This window comes from Propithecus coquereli, unplaced genomic scaffold (assembly GCF_000956105.1).
Source record: "Propithecus coquereli isolate 6110/MARCELLA unplaced genomic scaffold, Pcoq_1.0 Scaffold119, whole genome shotgun sequence".
Taxonomy (NCBI): domain Eukaryota; kingdom Metazoa; phylum Chordata; class Mammalia; order Primates; family Indriidae; genus Propithecus; species Propithecus coquereli.
Genome location: NW_012135969.1, coordinates 3909473 through 3929880, shown reverse-complemented (window position 1 = coordinate 3929880; position 20408 = coordinate 3909473). Strand labels below are relative to the sequence as shown.

Here is a 20408-nt window from a genome sequence, read left to right as displayed (position 1 = left end):
AATCAGTTTAAAATCTTGATAAGACTGGCATCATACCAGCCTGCACTTTTGGGGAGAGGTCATGGCTGGGGAGGGAAGAAACATGAAGAGGGAAGAGGAAACAAGGAAAATGCTGCAACAGTAAGTCCTCTGACTTCACTGCAGACGACTGGTTTCTCCTTCACCCTTTAGCTTAAACTGGGCTACTGTGGCAAATCTGACGCAGCACTACGGCTTTAGAGATTTACCTTAATTCGTGATTTCACCAATCAATCGAATGCAGTAGATTGACCTGCCTCAAATTAGGTAATAACGAGAAATGGAAATAGAAAAGCATGAAACAGGCCCAATACTGTAGTGAAGCTGTGACAGGTCAACGCCTTCCACTCAAAAAGCCCAAGATGGCCGAGCGGGAACCCAGGAGGCCGCGGAACTCCAACTCCCCGCGCCCTGGGCCTGCCCAAGGGAAGTCAGGAGCCACGCCACGCCCCTTACGTCACCGACAGCCGTAGCCCCGCTCGCCCGCAAACGTGCCGCAGGGCGCAGGCCCCGCCCCCAGCCCCGCCTTCCGAAAAGCGGGGCGGCCAAGCGCCGCACGTGAAGCATGCCGGGACCAGCTTTCGAGCCTCCCAGCAGCCTCCGCGACGGGCGCGGTGCGTAAGTAGCTAGCCGGCGGTGGCCGTTCTCCGTAAGATGGCGGACCGGCGGCGGCAGCGCGCTTCGCAGGACACAGAGGACGAAGAATCGGGTGCTTCGGGCTCAGACAGCGGCGGCTCCTTGGCTCGGGGCGGCGGGAGCTGCAGCGGTAGTGGTGGAGGCGGCGGCGGCTCTTTGCTTTCACAGCGCGGAGGCCGAGGCGGGGCCCTTCATGTGCGGCGGGCGGAGAGCGGGGGCGCCAAGAGTGCTGATGAGGAGTCGGAGTGTGTGAGTGCGCGCGCGCGGGCGGGGAGGGGAGGGGAGGGGGCCGGATGGCTAGCCGGCCGGGGGGCGGGGTGGGAGGCTGGGAGCTGATGTAGATGCTGGGGTATATTTTGTTAGAGAAGAGGAGTTATCCCAGTGCGGGTTTGCATCCGGAGCCCCGAGGAAAGAGGAAGGAAAGGTTGGGGGTTCTGGGGAAAGGGCAGTGCCACTGCGGGTGGAAAGCAGATATTTGTTCAATAATTGGGGCTGGAGGTAGAGACCTGACCTGTCTAGGATACTTATTGTTAAGGATTTACCGTTCCCGTCTCCCTGTTCAACCATTTCGTGTTGTCTTCTCCTTTCCACCTATATTTCTTTATTGAGCTCTCCACCTCTGGAAATCACAGAACTAACCCGTATCTTCTTTCTTTTAGGAGAGTGAAGATGGCATTGAGGGCGATGGTGAGTAGCCTCTTTTACCTCATCATGACAGGAGTTTTTTGCACATAAACTCAGGTTACCTATTTTTAACAGTGACATCCTCTTAGACTGTTAAGGATTTAGGGCCACAAAACGGCTTTTTATAGCATGATGAATAAGAGTATAGGTTTTAGCGGTATCGTCTTAGGTAAGTCACTCTTTGAGTCTGTTTCTCCATTAAATTATGGGGCCTGTAGTTTTATCTGCCTCATAGGTTGATGTCAGAATTAAATGGTGTCTTAATCCGACCCGCAATAAGCAGTCAGGAAATGGTAATTATAATTTCTGGGTTTTTTTTTTTTTTTCACACGTGTCTGTTTTCTTTCAGCTGTTCTCTCGGATTATGAAAGTGCAGAAGACTCAGAAGTGAGTGTGATAGGTTCTTTTTCCTATGGTGTATGTCAGAAAATGCATTTTTAATACGCATGCTGCAGAAGTACCATGGCCACCTTGTTTCTCTTGTGCATTCTTCATTTGTGCTTCCACAAAACTGTTACAGAAGTCTTATGCAGTTAGAGTGAGGGAAAACTTGGGGCAAGCCTCTTCAAGCCACAGGTGTTACACTGTTAAGTAGTTGGCTTTTCTCCCTATCTGAAGAAAATAAGTTTCCAAATAAGAGAATGACAACATCCTAAAGTCCTCCACAAGATGTTTGGCAGTTCATTTTATGCTGCTTTGGTTGAGAAGCCAGTCAGTTGGATATTTTTTTCCAGATTTGTCCGAACACTTTGCAAGGGCAGGATTCCAGGTGGTTTGTACCAAAAACATCCCGTATTTTATAGATGGGGCTTTAGGAGAAAGTTTCCCGAAGGCAGGTTCTTGTGAGCTTGTTTTGATTGGATAAACTACTGGAGATGTCATCAGAGTATTTATTTCCTGGGTCGTTGAGTCCAGAGTTCTGTATTTTGGTGATGGGATTATATACAGAGAGAATTAGATGGTAGGGCAAAGGTTTAACTTTATTCTATAAATTTTATAGAACTATTACTATACCTTAGCCTCTGTTAAACCCTTGAAGATGGAACAATGAACACTATAATAAAATTTCTATTTTTAGAGATCTTACAACTTATTAAAGAAGCCAGATGAATATTCAGGCAGTCATACTACTTGGTGACAGTTGCTGAGATAGGGCTAAATCAAGTGTTATGGCTGGGCACTGAATCTAAGGCAGTCAGAAAAGAATAAGTTAGATTTAGCTAAGCAAAACATGTTTTAGGCAGAGAGAACAACAGTCAAGAAAGCCTACAGGAGAGAAAATGGAGCATTTGGGAACTTGGAGTATTATAGTTTGGTGTGTTTGGAGCATTGTTGGGACAGGATAGTTACCAGAAATACAGGCACATTAGTGAGCAGGGGCCAAATCATGAAGGGGCTTACTTGTTCCTTCTCTTTATTAAGTACCTGGTCTGTGTCAGGAGCTGTACTAGACACTGGGTAAAAGAGATGTGGTTCTCCTCTTGAGTTTACATTCTGGATGAGAAGAGGAAAACAGTTAAATACTTAGAATAATGTTTAGTAAGTGCCATGATACTGGAAGGATAGGGTGCTTTGGGAGCACATACCAGGGGTAGCTAATTGGGTTTAGGTTGTTTGGAAACAAGAGAATGGGATGTTTAAATAGAGACATGAAGAATGGTTAGGAGTTAGCCAGGCAGAGAGTTTTCTAAGCATACGGAACATTGGGAAAAAGGTCTAGAGAGATGGATCGCATGGTTAGTTAGAGGATATGAAATATTTAACATGATTAGCACATAGGAGGGCAAGGAAGTTAGGTTGTAAGAGGTGAGTCCGAGTCCAAATCTTCAAGTACCTTGTAAGCCAGGTTACAAAGTATTTCAATTTTATTCTAAGGAATTGAAAAACTATAAAAGTGTTTTAAACAAAAATGTGATATGATTAGACTTAGATTTTAAAGCAGTGTTTGTCAGGTTCAGAGGATACTTGCATCAGAAAATCTACTCCCTACTGAAACAGAATCTTGGGAGGGGGAAGGGGGACTCAAGACATTTATATGTTAATAAGATCCCAGGTTAATGCTTATGTACAGTAAAATTTGAGGATATTTTACAACAGTTATATTGTCTGCAATGAGGAGAATTGATCCAAGAGGAGCAAGATTGGAGACAGAAAAGCTAGTTAAGAAAGCTGTTGTGGAAATCTAGGCAAGCAGTTTGTGGCATGTAGTAGATTGGTGGCGGTGAAAACAGAAGTGGACAGAATGGAAAGTTACAAGAGGTTTTGGGGTAGGGAATATTTGCAGTACAGATGCTTTTCAGTTTATGCTGTGGTTACATCTAGTCCCGATAAACCCATGATTAAGTTGAAAATACATAAGTAGAAAATGGGAGGCTGACTGGGAACTGCAGCTTGCTCCCACTGCCCAGCATCTCAAGAAGAGTATGGTTCCTGAGGAACGCGTATTGTTTTTGCATCATCATAAAGTTGAAAAATTGTAAGTTGAACCATCATAAGTCACGGACTGTCTATAGTCAGTGGAGAGTGGAAACATTGGAAAAACTGCCAGGCAGTATGGGAGTGTTCAGTGAGGTTTGGGGATTGTGATTTTATAGTGGCTCACCATTCTGTATGTAAAGGAGTTTGGATGTTATCCTCATTGGCAAGGAAAGAAATGCCACTGAAGGCCTAAGTGTGGAAGATGAATTATGGGCAAGGCATGAGGCAAGTAGATAGGCAGGAGTGGGGTTAAGAGGTTGTTAGGATAGTCCAAGGAGCATTACGATGGTGCCCTGAAAAAGGAGACATGGACATAGATTTGAGAAGTATTCTGGTGTTCCTAACGGAACCCCTTCATTGATTGTGGAACCTGAATTAAGGAGTCAAAGGGATGCCCAGGTTGATGAATACAATTAATAAGAAAGGGACAGCAGGAGGAGGAGATTGCAAGGAGGACAGTGGTGAGTTGGATTTTGGATGTTTTGAGATCAGGGAACCTGGGACTTTCAAGTGGTGATATTTAATATATAATTTCTAATTCCTAATTAATTTCTCGTATCTTTCTGAGTTTTCATTTTTGAGTTTTTCTAATTCTTATTGATAATGTCTTTTTAGCTAATTTTGAAATAGTTGCAATTTTTTTTTCTTTGCACACAACGTGGATATGAGGAGTTGCAATTTTGATGATACGCACATGTCTTTCTGGCACGCTTTCGCTGTGGGAATGCTGTTTTTTTTGTTTTGTTTTGTTTTGTTTTGTTTTTTGAGACAGAGTCTCACTCTTTTGCCCGGACTAGAGTGAGTGCCGTGGCATCGGCCTAGCTCACAGCAGCCTCAAACTCCTGGGCTCAAGCGATCCTCCTGCCTCAGCCTCCTGAGTAGCTGGGACTACAGGCATGCGCCACCATGCCTGGCTAAGTTTTCTATATATTTTTAGTTGTCCAATTAATTTCTTTCTATTTTTAGTAGAGACGGGGTCTCGCTCTTGCTCAGGCTGATTTCGAACTCCTGAGCTCAAACAATCCGCCCGCCTCGGCCTCCCAGAGAGCTAGGATTACAGGCATGAGCCACCGTGCCCGGCTGGAATGCTGTTTTTTTTTAATCTTTGTATGGGATATAACTTCTATAGTTTCTGTTCATTTTTATGTAAAATTAGTTTTCCTGCTCTTTTAGAAGGAAGTGTGAATCAGAATAGCTTTTTCTAAGTTGACAGAGCCCCCTCTTCTGTTGTTTTCCTGTGATGTTAAAAAATATGGTGGCTTGCTTTCTGAGAATTACTGCTTTTGTTCCCCTCCCCAACTTTTTGGGGACTTTCCCTGTCCTGCTCAATTTGATTCTCCTCTCAACAGTTTGTCTTCAGTATGAGACCCTGTCCTAGAAGGGAGTCCTGGCAGCCAGGTCCGTTTCACCCCTTCAGATCTACCTACCATAGGTCCGTACGTTCATTTGGTAAAACCCCTCCTAGTTTCAACTGCTCTTCTCAGTTTTGCCTCTCGTGCTTTCCGTTGCCTACCTATTGATTATTTCAGGGTTCTCCTGTTCTCACATCCTACTGTACTTTCTTCTACACAGACACCAACAATACTATGCAAGTCTTGTGGCTGTCGGTGCTTTGTTCTTATGTGCTGTTTATATATTTAGGGGCTTGGGGGATGCCTTATAACCTAGTTTTGTTGTAAATGTTGTCTGAACATTTGGTTTTGCTGTCCAGATTCCATGTGGAGATTTGAAGAGAAGTCAAAAATTATGCCACTGCCATTTTCACAGAATCGTCCAAGAAAACTTTTTAAAGAAACTTGACTATGAAGGGCAGGCTAGAGAGATGGTAGGTGGAGTGGAAGGCTTTGAGATCAAGAGGTGATTTAGTGTTTGTTTTTAAAGTTGGGAGAGTCTCAGAATGGTTAAAGATTGAAGGAATGAGTAGAAAGGGAAAGAAAAGAGAGGGACTAGCTAATAAGGGTATTGGTGTTCTTGACTGAGTATGTAAGAAGAGGTAGGAACCAGACAAGAGAATTCATCGTATTTATAGAGAGGTGCTAAGGAAGCGTATGTGTAGAGGAAGCTGGTGTTAACTTTGTTTTCTTTGTGAAATTGAAGGAAAGAAATCTCCTTTTAGAAGTGGGGTTTGTGCAGAGGCAGGGTAGGAACTGTGAGACTAAAGGGAGTTTGAGTTGTTGAGGTTGGAGGTAGCATTGATCTGTGAAGTTGTGTGTATGTGTGTATGTGTTCAACCCCTTCAGCAATGGGGTCATCTGGTGTAGGCCAGCCTAGAGAAAGCAGACATTTAGGTTGATCCTGTCCCAGGCACATGAGAGTGACAAGGGAATTGAGGACGTTACTAGTGGTGATTGAAATAAATGGGCCGTGGAGTCTAGAGAGAGAAGAAAGTGAATGTGAGAAAGCAATGATTGATAGGCTGAAGGTAGAAGGGTCAAGGGGGAGCGGATGTCTTAAGTTAGAGCTGGGTGTGCTGGTGCATGCCTATAGTCCTAGCTGTTCTGGAGGCTGAGGGAGGAGAATACTTGAGCCTAGAAGTTTGAATCCAGCCTGGGCAACATAGTGAGACCCTGTCTCTAAAAAAAAAAAAGAAAAAATACATAAATAATTCAATGAATTTTAGTATATTCACAGATACGTGCAACCATTATCACAGTGGGTTTCAGAACATCTTCATCACCTCAAAAAGAGGCACCGTACCCTTTAGCTGTCAACCCCCCAATTCCCCATCTTCCTAAGCAACCACAAATCTACTTTCTATCTGTATAGATTTTCCTATTCTGGCCTTTCATATAAATGGAATCATGTAATATGTGGACTTTTGTGACTGGCTTCTTTCCCTTAGCATAATGTTTTCAAAGTTTTCTTTTTTTTTTTTAAACAACATAATGGGTTTATATTTAATATAGTACTTCTCACCATGAGGATGTTAGTTAATGTAAAGGTTTTTTTTTTTAAACATTAGATCTCTATTTCAGTGTTTTTTTCCCCCAACCCCCACCCCTGCCCAAGGCCTGTTTCAATGTTAATATAAAGGGTGTTTTTTTTTTTTTTACATTAAATCTTTTTTCGATTTGAATATTAGATACACTGAATACATTTTTCTAAATGTTTTTTACCCAGAGATAAACGTTTCAATTTTTGGCTAACTGTGATATCTAAATACAATATGAATGTGGAAGATAAAGTAAAAATGTAATAAAAATATGGAGAAAAGACTCCTCAACAATTCAGGAGGCAATGATTATAACTTTACAGGGGTGATTTCCTAGGATTCTGGGCAAAAGCTTCCTTCTTCCTATTTCATGTGATTTGAAAATTCTAACACTGTGAAATATTACTTACGTAAATTTCATCCATCTTACTTCTTTGACCCCCTTTCTAACCAGCAAATACAAATTATAGGCTGCGTATTTTAGTGCATTATTTGTTGAAAAGATATTTTCCCATTTATATATTAATTTGTTCCCATTTTAAGGGAAACAACAAAGAATATGAAACTCCCCTATTTACTGTTTCTTGGAAATTTTCAGACACCGAAGCTCAAGTTTAGCCTCAACAGCACAAAGGTCTTCAGGGTGAGGTTTGATGAGGAGGTCCTTCAGAGTCGCATCTGTCCATTTCTCTCCCGTGTATGTACCCTCAAGCAAGCGCAAATGCCTGTGAGGCTGAGAACCACACCTAACAAGAGAGCAGTTGCATCTCTAGCTTCCACTGCTTCAACAACAGGCAGCACTAGCAGTGAAATGAGGTCTAAGAGCAGCTGTGTTGAAACTGAAGTCATGATATTGGGATCTCTTGAGGGCTGAAGGTTCCAAGGAAATGATGTGTATATAATTCTGACTGGAAATTTTTCCCTTCCTAGAGCGCAGGTTGCTAAGGCTAGGAGATTCCACATGACACAGCCTTCCAGGAAGCAGCCATTACAGGAATCGTTTTCAAAGTTTTCATCCAAGTTGTAGCATGTATCAGTACTTCACTACTTTTTATGGCTGAATGGTGTTCCATTGTGTGGATATCCCACATTCGGTTTTGTCCATTCATCCATTGATGGACATTTGGGTTGTTCCCCCCCAACTTTGTTGCGGTATATTTGATAAAAATTATATACATTTAAGGTATACAACATGATGTCTTGATATATGTATACATTGTGAAGTGAGTACCACAGTCAAGTTAATTAACATATCCATCACCTCACGTAGACCTTTTTTTGGTGTGGTGAAGATCTGCACACTGCAGATCTACTCTTAGCAAATTGCAAGTGTACAACACATTATTAACTGTGGTTACCATGCTATATGTTAGGTCTCCATAATCTATTCATCTTATAACTGAGCTTTTATATTCTTTGACCAAAATCTTCTGATTTCCTCTACCCTCAAACCCCTGACAACCACTTTCTACTCTGTTTCTATGAGTTCCACTTTAAATTTCACAGGTAAGTATAAGTGAGATCAGGTGGTATTTGTCTTTCTGTGTCTGGCATATTTGACTTAGAAATACTATCCTCTAGGTTCATTCATGTTACTGCAAATGGCAAGGTTTCCCTTTTTAGGGCCATATGATATTCCCTGTGTGTAATATACTGCATTGTCTTTATCCATTCATCCATTGACAGACACTTGGGTTATTTCTGCATCTCGTTTTCATCTTCTGGTTATGGTGAATAATGCTGCTGTAAACATTATTGTATACGTTTTTTGTGTTTTTTTTGAGACAGTCTCACTCTATTGCCCTGGTACAGTACAATGGCATCATCAAAGCTCACTGCAACCTCAAACTCCTGGGCTCAAGTGATCCTCTTGCCTCCGCCTCCCAAGTAGCTGGAACTACAGGCTCGCTCCGTAGCACCCAGCTAATTTTTAATGTATAGGTTTTTGTGTGGACACGTATGTTTTTACTTCTCTTGTGTATGTACCTAGGAATGGAATTGCTGAGTCATATGGTAACTCTGTGTTTAAACATTTGAGGAACTGCCAGACTTTTCCCAAGTACTGAGCCATTTTACCTTCTCAGCAGTAGTGTATGGGGGTTCCAATTTCTCTACATCGTGGACAGCACTTGTTACTATCTTTTTGTTTTTTTGCGACAGGGTCTTGCTCCGTTGCCTGGGCTGGAATACAGTGGTGCGATGACAGCTCACTGCAACCTCAAACTCCTGGGCTCAAGCAATAGTCCCACCTCACCTTCCCAAGTAGCTTAGACTACAGGCAGGCACCACCACATCAGCTAATTCTTTAATTTTAATAGCAATGGGGTCTCACCATGTTGCCCACGCTGATCTCAAACTCCACTTGAGGCTGGCCTCAAGTGATCATCCTGCCTCGGCCTTCCAAAATGCTAGCATTACAGGCATGACCCACCATGCCTGGCCTGCCTGATTTCTTCATTCTAGCCATGCTAATAGGTGTGAAACAGTGTCTCATTTTGATTTGCATTTCTCTGATGACTGATGATGTTGAGCATTTTTTTCTTGTGCTTATTGGCCATTTGTCTATCTCCCTTGAAATGACTGTTTTGATACTTTGCCCATTTTTAATCGGATTATTTATTGAGTTGTAAGAGTTTTCTATATATATTTTAGATATAAGTCCCTTATCAGATATATGATTTGTGGTTGGGCATGGTGGCTCACACCTGTAATCCTAGCACTTTAGGAGGCCAAGGTGGGAGGATTGCTTGAGGCCAGGAGTTCGAGACCAACCTCGGCAACATGGCAAGACCCTGTCTCTACAGAAAAAAGAAAAATTAGCTGGGTGTGGTTGTGTGTGCCTGTGGTCTACTTGGGAAGCTGACACAGGAGGATTGCTTAAACCCAGGAGTTCCCGGCTGCAGTGAGCTATGATCCTGTCATTGCACTCTAGCCTGGGTGACAGAGGAAGACCCTGTCTCAAAACAAAAGGATATATGATTTGTAAATATTTATTTCCATTCTGTGGATTGTTCACCTTGATGACGTTCTTTCAAGCACAAAGGTTTTAACTGCGGTGAAGTCCAGTTTATCTGTTTTTCCTTTTGTTGCTCGTGTTCTTGGTGTTATATCTAAGAATCCTTTGCCAAACTCGATGTTATGAATATTTATTCATATGCTTGCTTCTACAAGTTTTATAGATTTAGCTCTTATATTTAGGTCTTTGATCCATTTTGAGTTAATTTTTGTATGTGGGGTAAGGTAAAGGTTTGACTTCATTGTTTTACATGTAACAGTTTTAGTCAAGACCTGAGGTATTTGAGACTTTAAAAGCCAGCATATTTACTTTAAAAAAAAAATGCGTAGCATTTCCAGGTAAGACTGCTTTGGAGTGGTGGCTAAAGTGAAGGTGAAGACTGTGACCTCACTGCCAAAGTCTTCAAGGGAATGATAGAGTGGGTCCAGGGCCTCAGGGGATGGGGGTTTAAAATGAGGCTGAGGGAGTTAGATCTGGAAGAGAGATTGAGAATGAGGAAGACACCAACCCTAGCTCTTACTCTGAAATATGTGGGGAGTAGAAGAATGAGCTAAAATTTCTGCGTGAGAATTCTTTAAGGGAAACAGTTCCTTTAGGGGAGAGCTAGTAAGAGTTGGAAACAGTTCACTAAAGTGGTAAGTGATGTAGGGGGACTTTGTCTCCTCTGGAAAAAGGTTTTGATGATATCCCTTAGCCAAAGCTGTGTGACCCTAGGGTAGCACCTTGGCTTCAGTTAGACCAAGCTTTGACTCTGATTTGGAGTCTTCTCAGCAGTATGCTATTTGTATCTTTCTGTTCTGCCCTGGAAACAAAATTAGTTTCTCCCTTGGAATAAAAAAGTTGCCTCATTTGACATTCTACCACAGACTAGATGGAGTGGAGCATAAAACAAAGTTCCCTTATTAATCATGCTGGTACTATTTTAAGATGTTTGAATTCAGTCAGTATGTGTGGCAGGGGGAGTAATGAATTAAAGTCACATACACACACCAAGTAAGTTCTTACAATTTCTGCTTCAAAATCTTTAGGGAACATAGGATCAAGGAAAGAACGAGATGGTTACCACCCACCCATCCTCATCTCCAGAGGAGGGAAAACTTAATGTAATTGAGGAAAATGGGAAGAATCAAGGGTAGTTGCTTGTTAAAAAGCTGTAGGTATAGGCTTGGTTCTCAGAGTGTGGGTGTAGTCAAGCAGTCTCCCTCAGTTCTCTGTTACCTTTCTGAGAATCTTAACCCAAAACACTTTGAGGCCAAAATACAGTTGACCCTGAACCGTTCAGATCTTATCTCCACAGCTGACAGGGAAACTTTTTTCAGGGTGAAGAAGAGGAATACAGTGAAGAGGAAAACTCCAAAGTGGAGCTGAAATCAGAAGCTAATGATGCGGTTAATTCTTCAGCAAAAGAAGAGAAGGGAGAAGAAAAACCTGATAGCAAAGGCACTGTGACTGGAGAGAGGCAAAGTGGGGATGGACAGGTCGGTACACACCACAGTCCTCCATGCTGGGGACTGGAATAGGGGCTCACAGCCTTGGAGGAGTAAGGAGCCCTTTATCTGTCCTCCAGGAGAGCACAGAGCCTGTGGAGAACAAAGTGGGTAAAAAGGGGCCTAAGCATTTGGATGATGACGAGGATCGGAAGAATCCAGCGTACATACCCCGGAAAGGGCTCTTCTTTGAGCATGATCTTCGAGGGCAAACTCAGGATGAGGAAGTCAGGTAATAGCCACTTGCTGCTGCTGCTGTCCAGCATGTATTTAGTGCTGCTTACTGGATGCCAGGCACTTTGCTAAGTGTTTTACCTGTATTATCTCATTGCTCACGACATTTTAGGGTAAATGTTATGATTATCTTTCTTGGACAAATGAGGAAAGCGAGGCTTAGAATATTTGGTAACTCTTGGTGGGGCAGCTGGGATCCAGACCCAGGGCAGTCTGTCTCCAGAACCCATCTTCTCTTAAATCATTACACTTTTGCCTTCCTTCATCTGAGGCTCAAGCCCTCTGAGATATGAATTACTTGCATAGGCTGCTTTTTAGGAGAGAGTTGTTTCAGAGGTACTCAATGACTTGAAGTCTTTTCTCATTTCAATTTTTGTTGTATTTGAGCCCAGCAGGCCCTGCTGTGATTCACTCTTGCTTTTGGGGGGCCTGTTTTGTATGATCTGGAAAGAAGGGGAGATTACATGAAGTTCCTGCTATCTCCCTGCCTGACCCTGTTTGTTTCATGAACATCTCTACCTTGCAGATTCTGCTGACCTAAGACACTTTTCCTTGGTTTTGTCCAGACCCAAAGGGCGTCAACGAAAACTATGGAAGGATGAGGGCCGCTGGGAACATGACAAGTTCCGGGAAGATGAGCAGGCCCCAAAGTCCCGACAGGAACTCATTGCTCTTTATGGCTATGACATCCGCTCAGCTCACAATCCTGATGACATCAGACCCCGAAGAATCCGGAAACCCCGGTGAGGAAATTTTGGAGCCCAGACTTTTTTTTGTTTTTAAGGCCTGGACTATTGATGTTTTTAGAAAGAACTCCTTTCCTAGCCAGTAAGTGAATGGGTGAGGAATATGGGAAGTCTCCCTGACTGTCAGTTTACATCTCTAGTGGTCTCTTATGTTATTTTTTCTTAACAGTTTCTGCATTCCATTTCTTAGATTTGGGAGTCCTCCACAAAGAGATCCAAACTGGAATGGCGAGCGGCTAAACAAGTCCCATCGCCATCAGGGTCCTGGGGGCACCCTACCACCAAGGACATTTGTTAACAGGAATGCTGCAGGTACTGGCCGCATGTCTGCACCCAGGAATTACTCTCGATCTGGGGGCTTCAAGGAAGGTCGTGCTGGTTTTAGGCCTATGGAGGCTGGTGGGCAGTATGGTGGCCGGTCTGGTGAAACTTTTAAGCATGAAACCAGTTACCGGTCACGGCGCCTGGAACAGACTCCTATGAGAGACCCATCTCCAGAAGCAGATGCTCCAGTGCTTGGCAGTCCTGAGAAGGAAGAGGCAGTCTCAGAGACACCTGCTGCTGCTCCTGACATTGCACCACCAGCCCCTGACAGGCCCATTGAGAAGAAATCCTATTCCCGGGCAAGAAGAACCCGAACCAAAGTTGGAGATGCAGTCAAGATTGCAGAGGAGATGCCCCCTCTACCTGAAGGGCTGATTCCGGCACCTCAAGTCCCAGAAACCACCCCTCCTCCGCCTACTAAGACTGGGAACTGGGAGGCTCCAGTGGATTCTACTACAGGTGGACTGGAGCAAGACATGGCGCAATTAAATATAGCAGAACAGAATTGGAGTCCAGGGCAGCCTTCTTTCCTGCAACCACGAGAGCTTCGAGGTAGGAATCTTAGGGTTGGTGGCTAGCTTTTCCCCCTTTGCATCATCAGGTTTAGGGGAATGGAACTTAAGGCTCTCAGGAATGTGGTATCTGACAAATACCTATCTTTTCATTAACTGAGAGAAAAAGATGGATTCATAGGTACATTCATCCAGTCCTCAAAGCAGTTTTATCTGTTACCCAAGACTGTCCCACTGTTTTGCCTGTTAACTAATCCATTGCCTATTAACTAATCAGTCATCATCATTGAGCTCCTGAGTACAGAATCCTTTTTCTACTCTATAGAAAAAGTGAAAGAAGTCAATGTTCTTATTATTTAAGCTAATGCTTAAATATTTGAAGGCAGAACTTATTCATTTGAATTTAGATCTAATCTCTTTGAAAGGAAAGCCTCTAATTTCCTTAATCTTCCAGTGACAGACTGCCCAATAGAACTTTCTGTAATGATGGTGCTTTTTTGTTTTGTTTGTGGAGATGGGAGTCTCACTGTCTTGCCCTGGCTGGTCTTGAACTCCTTTGCCCAAGCAATCCTTCCACCTCAATCCTGAGCAGTTAGGATTACAGGCATGCACCACTGCACCTGACCGATGGTGCTTTTGAATACTTGAAATATTGCCGGAGTGAGGGATTGAGCTTTTAATTTTAATTAATTAAAATTTAAATACCCACATGTGGCTAGTGGGTATCATATTGGATAGTATAGTTTTGAAGAGCAGGATCTATCTATCATACTTTTTGCTCATTCTCCTTTATCTTCCTCCAACCAAATAGATTGAGGGTTCTTTCCTTAGTTTCCAAAATACAACTTAAAGATTAGAAATCTTCTTACAGCGTTTCAGTATCCTTCTTTGGTGTGGGTGATTTTTGAACACCAAAAACAAATGTAGCATAAACTAGACCTGGAATTGATCTCTATTATAGAGGAGTATACCCTCCTGCTGATTGTACCACTAGAAGACAGTCTCTAGAACATTCCTTTTTGTCCTGAGTCATTTTTAGCCAGAGCAGAATCTCTTCTCAAACTTCCAACCCAGACCTCTGTGACTAGGATATAATCAAGTAGATTTACAGAACATCCCTCCCCTGTGCGACTGTTGCTCAGAAACTCTTGGGCTGAGATTTTTTCAATATGTTTGATAACATAATGTGCTAATTATAATCTCCCAGGGTATTCTGTGCAGGGAAGAATTTGCTAGGGAAAATTTGAACTTGAGTTTCTTCACTGAAGTCATTTTTTTTCACGTTCAAGGACTTTATTACTGTATTAAGATGGCAGTGGGGGCAAATTTTTAAATCATGGTATTGACAGGAAGCAGAGATAATTTAAAAGGAATTTTGTTTGTTTAAAAGAAGAAAGACGTCCTCCCTTTTGACTCTTCAACCTGTCATTTTGTTGATGGCATCTGAGTCCCACTCACATATGTCTGCTCTGCAGCAGTGACTTTTTTGGTATATTACAGGTATGCCTAACCATATACACATGGGAGCAGGAGCACCACCTCCATTTAACCGGATGGAAGAAATGGTATAAAATGGGAAAGGGAGTAGATTGGGGGGGGCTACAAATTATAGCTTGTTCATTGTTTAAACCAAGATAAGATCTTGAAGTTAGTTTTCCCATTGCTTCCCCAAATTTCTTTTAATTTGGGATCAGAAATAGAGAGTAGAAGGTTTAGGTTCAAGTCTTGATGTTTTTCATTGATATTTCAATTCACTTTCCAAATACTTATTAAACACCTGCCGTGTAGCAAGTGTTTTACAGCACCTATAGAAGGGTAGGACTTGATATGCCAGTCAGCCCTCTGGAAGTCTTATTCAGGCTTCTCTCTCTGTGTCAGGGTGTCCAAGGTGGTCGAGCCAAACGCTATTCATCTCAGCGGCAAAGACCTGTGCCAGAGCCCCCTGCCCCTCCTGTGCATATCAGTATCATGGAAGGACATTACTATGATCCACGTAAGTTTTTTATTATTGTTGGGGTACCTTTCTTGGCAGAGTGAAGTGAACTAAGAGACCAACCTCCTGCCTCCTGAATTTCCCTTCTGATTTTTCACAGAGGTTATCAGACATTATCTGGTTGCTGTTTTCTTCACGTGGAAAACTGAGAACATATTTTAAAGGGTTTGGGGGACAAGGAGACTTGTCTGTGTGATACGAAGAGTGAGGGTTTATGAGAGTCCCAATGTGATATCTTACAGTGCAGTTCCAGGGACCAATCTATACCCATGGTGACAGCCCTGCCCCACTGCCTCCACAGGGCATGATTGTGCAGCCAGAAATGCACCTTCCCCACCCAGGTAAGCTTTGTGCCTCTACTTGTATGCTTCCAGTACATGAGGATATATGTTTGGGGCTCCACAGACCCCATCTTCCTGAGCTCTGTGCTGCTAGCCTATGAGGCTGGCCATTGTGGCTGCTTGGACAAGAAGACTCCTCTTGTGTCCATCCTGGGGCTTCCATCCTGAGCCTGTTTATGCTGAGCAGTCCAGCCAGGCCATCCCATGGAAATGGTATTATCTTCTTTTTCAGTTTTTGTTTTCCTCTCCTTGTCCAGGTTTACATCCCCACCAGACACCAGCGCCTCTGCCCAATCCAGGCCTCTATCCCCCACCAGTGTCCATGAATCCAGGACAGCCACCACCTCAGCAGTTGCTTGCTCCTACTTACTTTTCTGCTCCAGGCGTCATGAACTTTGGTAATCCCAGTTACCCTTATGCTCCAGGGGCACTGCCTCCCCCTCCACCTCCTCATCTGTATCCTAATGCACAGGTGAGATGGCTAATGAGCATATTTTTCTAGGTACACCTCCTTTAATTCAGACAGGAATGTGGTATGGGGAGAATACTAAAGGGATTCAAGAGAACATTTCAGTGCCACTGATACATATATGGCACCAGGACGCCTCTTGGTGGTCAGGAGCTGGAAATGCAGCTTATATAATGCCTATCATCTGTTTATTCTCTTTAGTTTCTTAAATGTTTCATTTGAGTGCTGTGGTACATCATAGGCCACAATATCTGCCATTAATTCAACTGCGTAAAGAAGCTGTATTCTACTACTTATCAGCCTTACCCCTATCCTGCTTAACTTCCAACAACAGGTTGACACATCAGGTAGCTGGAGTGTCACCACTGAGCTCAGCCTTTTCCATTTGTCAGCTGATGGTGGGAATTAGAGAAAGTTCGGCAGTACTTTGAAGAAATTAGAACCAGAGTCTAATAAATTCCTCAATATTCTTATCTTTGTGTCTCAATAATATTTCTTATTCATCATAGGTTGGATGAATTAATTGCTAACTTTTTCTTCTTCTGGCTTGTGGGGTCCCAGGCCCCATCACAGGTATATGGAGGAGTGACATACTATAACCCCGCCCAGCAGCAGGTGCAGCCAAAGCCCTCCCCACCCCGGAGGACTCCCCAGCCAGTCACCATCAAGCCCCCTCCACCTGAGGTATGAGAGTTCCTTCCCATATTTAAGGCATATGCTACATCAGTGGGCTTTTCCTTTTCCACATAGGATTTCCCTCCTTTTCTGGGTGTGTTTCTATGGAAAAAAGTCTTCTAAGTGTGACCTGATAACAAATTCCAACTTTATTATTTCAGGTTGTAAGCAGGGGTTCCAGTTAATACGAGTTTCTGAATATTTTAATCTAACATCATATAAAAGTAAGTACACAGTTTACTGACTCCTATTCCTAAAACTAATACTCACACTTAACAAACAAAATCACCTAATTAATGCTTTAAGTTGTGATTTTGGTGTATCTCAGGAGAGGCTTAAAGGAGTCCTGAAATTTGCTGGTTTGTTTTGCAGTTGTCATGCAGGCTTGAAATAGAAACCATGGTTAATATGACAATTTCAGTTGGGAAGCTACAAGGAAAAAATACAGCTGCAAGGATGACAGTCTTAAACTTGTTTGAGGAAAAAGGAAATCTAAATTTGAGGTGTTACAGCAGAAAAAGCCAATTCTAAAGATCATAAGAGGAGAAAAACTGCGGGATTCTTTGTCACTGCTATTTTATTTAAGGACATTACTTTAAAACACATTATTTAGAAATGTGGCTTTTTGAAAACAGCTTGTAAATGCCCAGAAGGTCCGCTAACGTTCTGGTGGTTCTTCCCTTTCCCCAACCCCTGTCAGAACAGCAGAGGTGAAAACTCAGGAGAGAAGAGAAATACAACTGGCTGTCTACTACCAGGAGGGCTTCAAAGAGAGGATGGCTCCTACCAGCAAACAGCTGAAAGAGGAGGACCCTGCCTTCCTCTGAGGATAGGCTCTGTTGGAGAGAGGAGAAACAAGTGGACTTCTTCCTGTCTCCACCCTTCAATTGAGTTGGCTGTGTTCAGGGGAGCAGAGATCCAGACAGCCCAGCTTCTGAGTCTAGATCCAGCAGCCTGTGTCTTTTGCTCTTCTTCACTTTCTCCTGGGAAATTCAAGTGTCTCCTGTTCCCAGGGAAGTTCCTTCCTGTTTGTTTTGTTTTCTAAGATGTTCATTTTTAAAGCCTGGCTTGCTATTCTTAAATTAATATTCTTTTAGTTCTCTCTCTCTGCCTTTAAATGAAACGTGTTCATTCTTCTGGTTTGCTGGCTTCTCTGGGTTCCCTTTTGACTCCTCTGTGCATCCCAGATAATGGAGAATGTATCAGCCAGCCTTCCTCCACCAAGTCTAAAAAGACCTGGCTTTTCACTTTTGGTTGGCCTTTGTTACTCTCTTATATACTTGGATTCTCTTAACTCCTCTAACCTTGTGGAAGCATAGCTATCTGCACAAAGTGTCCTATTGTGCAGAAAAACTCAGAGTAGGTGGGTAGGAGCCCTTCTTTTTGACTTAGGTTTTTAGGAATCTGAGCTTCCATCATTACCTGTCCTCTGGTGGGCTTCAGTCCTCTACTGAGGGCAAAGTCTCTACTGTGGGGAGAGATGGCAAACCAGTTGCTTTTGTGAGAAAGGGAGGATGGAGCGAGAGCCTTTGCATCTTAGGGGTATGTATTCACATAGTCCTCAGGGCTCAGTCTTTGAGGTAAGTGGAATTAGAGGGCCCTGCTTCTCTTCTTTTCCATTCCTCCTACCATACCCCCTTTCCAGTTGCTGTGGACCAATGCATCTCTCTAGAGGCAAATATTATCCAACAAGCGATCTACCCTGTCCTTTGCAATTGCTCTTCTCAACGTCTTTCCTGCTATGAGTGTTTTAGATGTTACTGTCTTTTGTTCCCTAAATTTTACTCTTGTCCTTGCAAACAGAAGATACCACACCTAGGCTTAAGGCCTAAGGAAGCCAGTCACCTTCTGGGCAAAGGCTCCTCTTTTCTTTCCTTCCTATCCATGGCACTGAACCACTCAACTGCTCCCTCCACAGAAGAGATTCCTATTACTGCAGCACTTCTGTCTGCCAGGGATAACTTGGCCACTGTCCCTGTCCTTCTACAGAACCTGAGGGAGAAAGTGGTCGCTGTGTCTCTCCCTAAGTAATGTCACTGTCTGTTTTTATTCCTTCTCTCCCGCAGCTGGCCTAACTACTCTGAGTCACAGGTGTGGGATGGGGAGTAGGGAGAGGCACTTAAGCTGTAACCCCCAGAAGGAAATAGCTAAGAGATTCTTCCAGGGGTAGCTGGTGGTTGTGCCTTTTGTAGGCTGTTCCCTTTGCCTTAAACCTGAAGATGTCTCCTCAAGCCTGTGGGCAGCATGCCCAGAATCCCAGACCTTAAGACACTGTGACAGTTGTCTCTGTTGGTCCGCTGTGTTTAGTTGCAAGGATTTCTCCATGTGTTTTGTTTTTTGTTACTGTTTTAAAGGGTGCACATTTGTGATCAGCATTGTGACTTGGAGATAATAAAATTTAGACTATAAACTTGGCTCCCTTGCCAGTGTTTTGCATGAGTCTTTTTTCTTTTTTTTTTCAAACATCCCACTGGTAGACAAATGCATGAGTCTTGATTTGGGAGGAAGGGAGGGAGGGAAAAGGACTCCCTAATTCCCCCACAGGGTCACAGTTACAACTCGAGCCAGCTCAGACTTGTGAAATGGAAGCCGAGAGAGGTTAGGAGCCACTATGAGGCCATAAATGTACTCCCCATAAGTTATTTTTTAAACCACATTGCCACATAGACACTGGGATATCACACAATCCCTTAGATTGGAAGTGTCAGGGACAGAAAAACTAGTGAGATGTGGCTTATCCACTTATCCACTGAAACATCCAGTATCCCTTATGCCTTTCTTTGTGTTTGGCAAGTAAGCTTCCCAAGGTGATATTCCATTACCAGGTCCTGGACAAGAGAAGAGATGCAGGTAGCTCTCTTTCTTGAAAAGTAAAGACGCTGGCACTAAAGTGTTGTATTAAGGACCACAGTCTAAGGGAGAATCTCCTATTAATCTTACTACAGGTAAGGGGAAGGGAAATTAAAAGACCACCAACTGTGGCGCATGCTGCAGTTTACCTAGGCAACTTACAGGGCAATTCTCAGCTTTGAATTGACTGTTCCCTCCAGGTCCTGGGTGGGATGGAAGTTTACTGTAGAGGCTTTCCCTGGTATGGGAGAGCAACTGAGTTTAATGTGGCATGAAGCCCAGCATTTGTTCTTGGGTTTTGCAAATCCATACACTGGAGAGGTGGGCATCAAGGTGCATCTTAAAATGACAGACAGGACTCCCCTCACACCCCTCGGTGCTGTTGCTATAGCCAGAGGAACATGACTTTCCTGACCCCCATCCCTAATTCCTCTCTTAAGTCATGTCAGTTTGTTTCTCCTCCCCCATGGGGTGATGGGTTACTATAGCCCTGGTCTCCTGGGGTCATGCAAAGAATGCCAACCAGCCAAAAAAGAAAGAATGCCAACCAGCCTTGTGGGTGGGTTACTGGCAGGAGGAATGAGAGTGTTAAGATGCTTCCCCCTCACCCCTGCCTCTTGCTTCCCCAGTCCTGCAGTTAGATCCCATTGCTCTCTCTGTTGCCCTGGTAACCAGCTCAGCAAGAAGAAACTCAAGCTCAGCAAAGCCCCCAGGTTCTCTCTGCCCTCCCAGCCTGCCTCTCGGTGGGCAGAAAGAAGGGGAGTGTAAGGGGCAGACAGATCAGCCTTAGGTAGCCGTGCCCAGTCCTGTTCTTGAAGCCCATGGCCTGGGTTCTCTAAGCTTTTCGGCCCTCATCTCCTCATAGTTGTTATTCATACCACCCTGCCTTCCTCTTTTATTTCTTCCATGATAGAGTGCAGGTTCCCTGCCCACTGCTCCCTTCAGGATCAGCACACAGGCCTGCTACCTTGTGGGGCAACTTAAAACAGCAAGGACTTGAAATTCCAGAGTCA

At 43.6% G+C, this 20408-nt stretch overlaps 1 protein-coding gene across 1 annotated transcript; it reads left to right on the top strand.

The window, feature by feature from the left end:
- Positions 1 to 555: 555 nt before the first annotated feature.
- Positions 556 to 18960, top strand: CASC3 (cancer susceptibility candidate 3). The gene is made up of 14 exons (XM_012661657.1): positions 556 to 903; positions 1314 to 1341; positions 1688 to 1725; positions 11084 to 11242; positions 11332 to 11483; positions 12052 to 12228; positions 12422 to 13107; positions 14568 to 14632; positions 14946 to 15060; positions 15303 to 15401; positions 15659 to 15873; positions 16432 to 16554; positions 16707 to 16769; positions 17246 to 18960. The coding sequence occupies exons 1-13, from the start codon at positions 673 to 675 to the stop codon at positions 16728 to 16730; spliced, it is 2112 nt and encodes a 703-aa protein (XP_012517111.1). The 5' UTR covers positions 556 to 672; the 3' UTR covers positions 16731 to 16769; positions 17246 to 18960.
- The last annotated feature ends 1448 nt before the right edge of the window (positions 18961 to 20408 follow it).

Bases quoted from the DNA above. Each gene is read 5' to 3' on its own strand.
- CASC3 (XM_012661657.1), top strand. From the start codon at position 673: ATGGCGGACCGGCGGCGGCAGCGCGCTTCGCAGGACACAGAGGACGAA. The intron at 1,726-11,083 runs GTGAGTGTGATA...AACTTTTTTCAG, and splicing joins AAAGTGCAGAAGACTCAGAA to GGTGAAGAAGAGGAATACAG. The intron at 14,633-14,945 runs GTATAAAATGGG...TCTCTGTGTCAG, and splicing joins TTAACCGGATGGAAGAAATG to GGTGTCCAAGGTGGTCGAGC.